At 42.0% G+C, this 1,222-nt stretch overlaps 1 protein-coding gene across 1 annotated transcript; it reads left to right on the top strand.

Annotated features, from left to right (window-relative positions):
• Nucleotides 1-285: 285 nt before the first annotated feature.
• Nucleotides 286-1,015, top strand: LOC149225880 (pathogenesis-related protein 1-like). The gene is made up of 2 exons (XM_089375163.1): nucleotides 286-521; nucleotides 641-1,015. The coding sequence occupies exons 1-2, from the start codon at nucleotides 338-340 to the stop codon at nucleotides 940-942; spliced, it is 486 nt and encodes a 161-aa protein (XP_089231289.1). The 5' UTR covers nucleotides 286-337; the 3' UTR covers nucleotides 943-1,015.
• Nucleotides 1,016-1,222: the final 207 nt, after the last annotated feature.

Genomic DNA, 1,222 nt, shown 5'->3' with positions numbered 1-1,222 from the left:
GAGCAGCATTTATAGTTTCGGTCCACCGCAAAATCCTGGTTTCTACATTCTACAGTCGTCTTACCGACATTTTACGGGAAATCCGTGATGGGGTTCGCAGTTGCACTAACCTGCCTTTTCCATTATTGCCTTTGACATTCTCGACGGCATACGATTGCAAAGAATTCACTCAGGATCACATTACCCCGCGATTGTGACATCTAACGAACTACCACTACTCTTAAATGCACCGTTTTGGGTGTTAGCCTTTATATACCGTTTCTTCCTCCTCCTTAGTGCACACCACAACAAGCAGCTTATATTTCTTGTTGTTGATAGACTTCTTTAGGTAATCAAGATGGTGAGTGGGACTGCAACAAGTGAAGATTTGAGTGAGGTGGAAGCAAGGAGATTATGGAACGCCCTAGTGAAGGACAGCCACAACCTCCTTCCAAAGATTTTTCCTGATTTTTTCTCTTCCGTCACCTTCCTGCAGGGAGATGGAGGAGTCGGCACCATCAAGCAGCTCAACTTCACCCCTGGTATTATGGCTATAAAATCAACATTAATGGGGATAAATCAAGATTATATTTCAGCTTCTAGTTTTTTCCTCTATTGACTTAGAGTGCAGTTATAACGGTTTTTCATTTTCATGTCTCAGCTAACAAGGATTTCAGCTACGCGAAGGAGCGAGTCGATGAAATGGACGAGGAGAAGATGGTGTTCAAGTATACCACCATAGAAGGAGGGCTGCTGGGCAAGAAACTGAGTGCCTCAAACTTTGAGCTCAAAATCGTTCCCAGGAAAGAAGGCGGCTGTGTGGTGACTTGGATCTGCAACTACGAAACCCTCCCTGGGGCTCCGGTTGACGAAGGCAAAGCACAAGAGATGAAGGAACAGAGTAATGCCATGTTCAAGAAGATTGAGCAGTATCTGCTCTCCAACCCCACCTTGTACTGCTAAATCTACATCTCTATCTGTCCAAACTATGTTTTATGGAACGGGCTATCTACAATAAAAGAGGAAATGGCTATGATATCTGTACCTTCTTGTTGTCGTTTTACTCGTCGCTAATTCCGTCTCTGTAACGTTGCATTGTTATGAATCCGACGGACTATTATATTGCATGGTTTTTTATCGGTTTATCATAATGCAATAATCATGCATATATTTTTTAAATCTTATTTATATGTTCTGTTATTCACACTGAAGATATTTTCAATGCCCTTAATCGTTACAATAA

This window comes from Pinus tabuliformis, chromosome J (genome assembly GCF_031772625.1).
Source record: "Pinus tabuliformis cultivar Carrire ecotype Pingquan chromosome J, CPIR1, whole genome shotgun sequence".
In the NCBI taxonomy this organism is placed as follows: domain Eukaryota; kingdom Viridiplantae; phylum Streptophyta; class Pinopsida; order Pinales; family Pinaceae; genus Pinus; species Pinus tabuliformis.
Note: the sequence above shows the minus strand (reverse complement) of the source record. Positions and strands in the feature narration are given on the sequence as shown.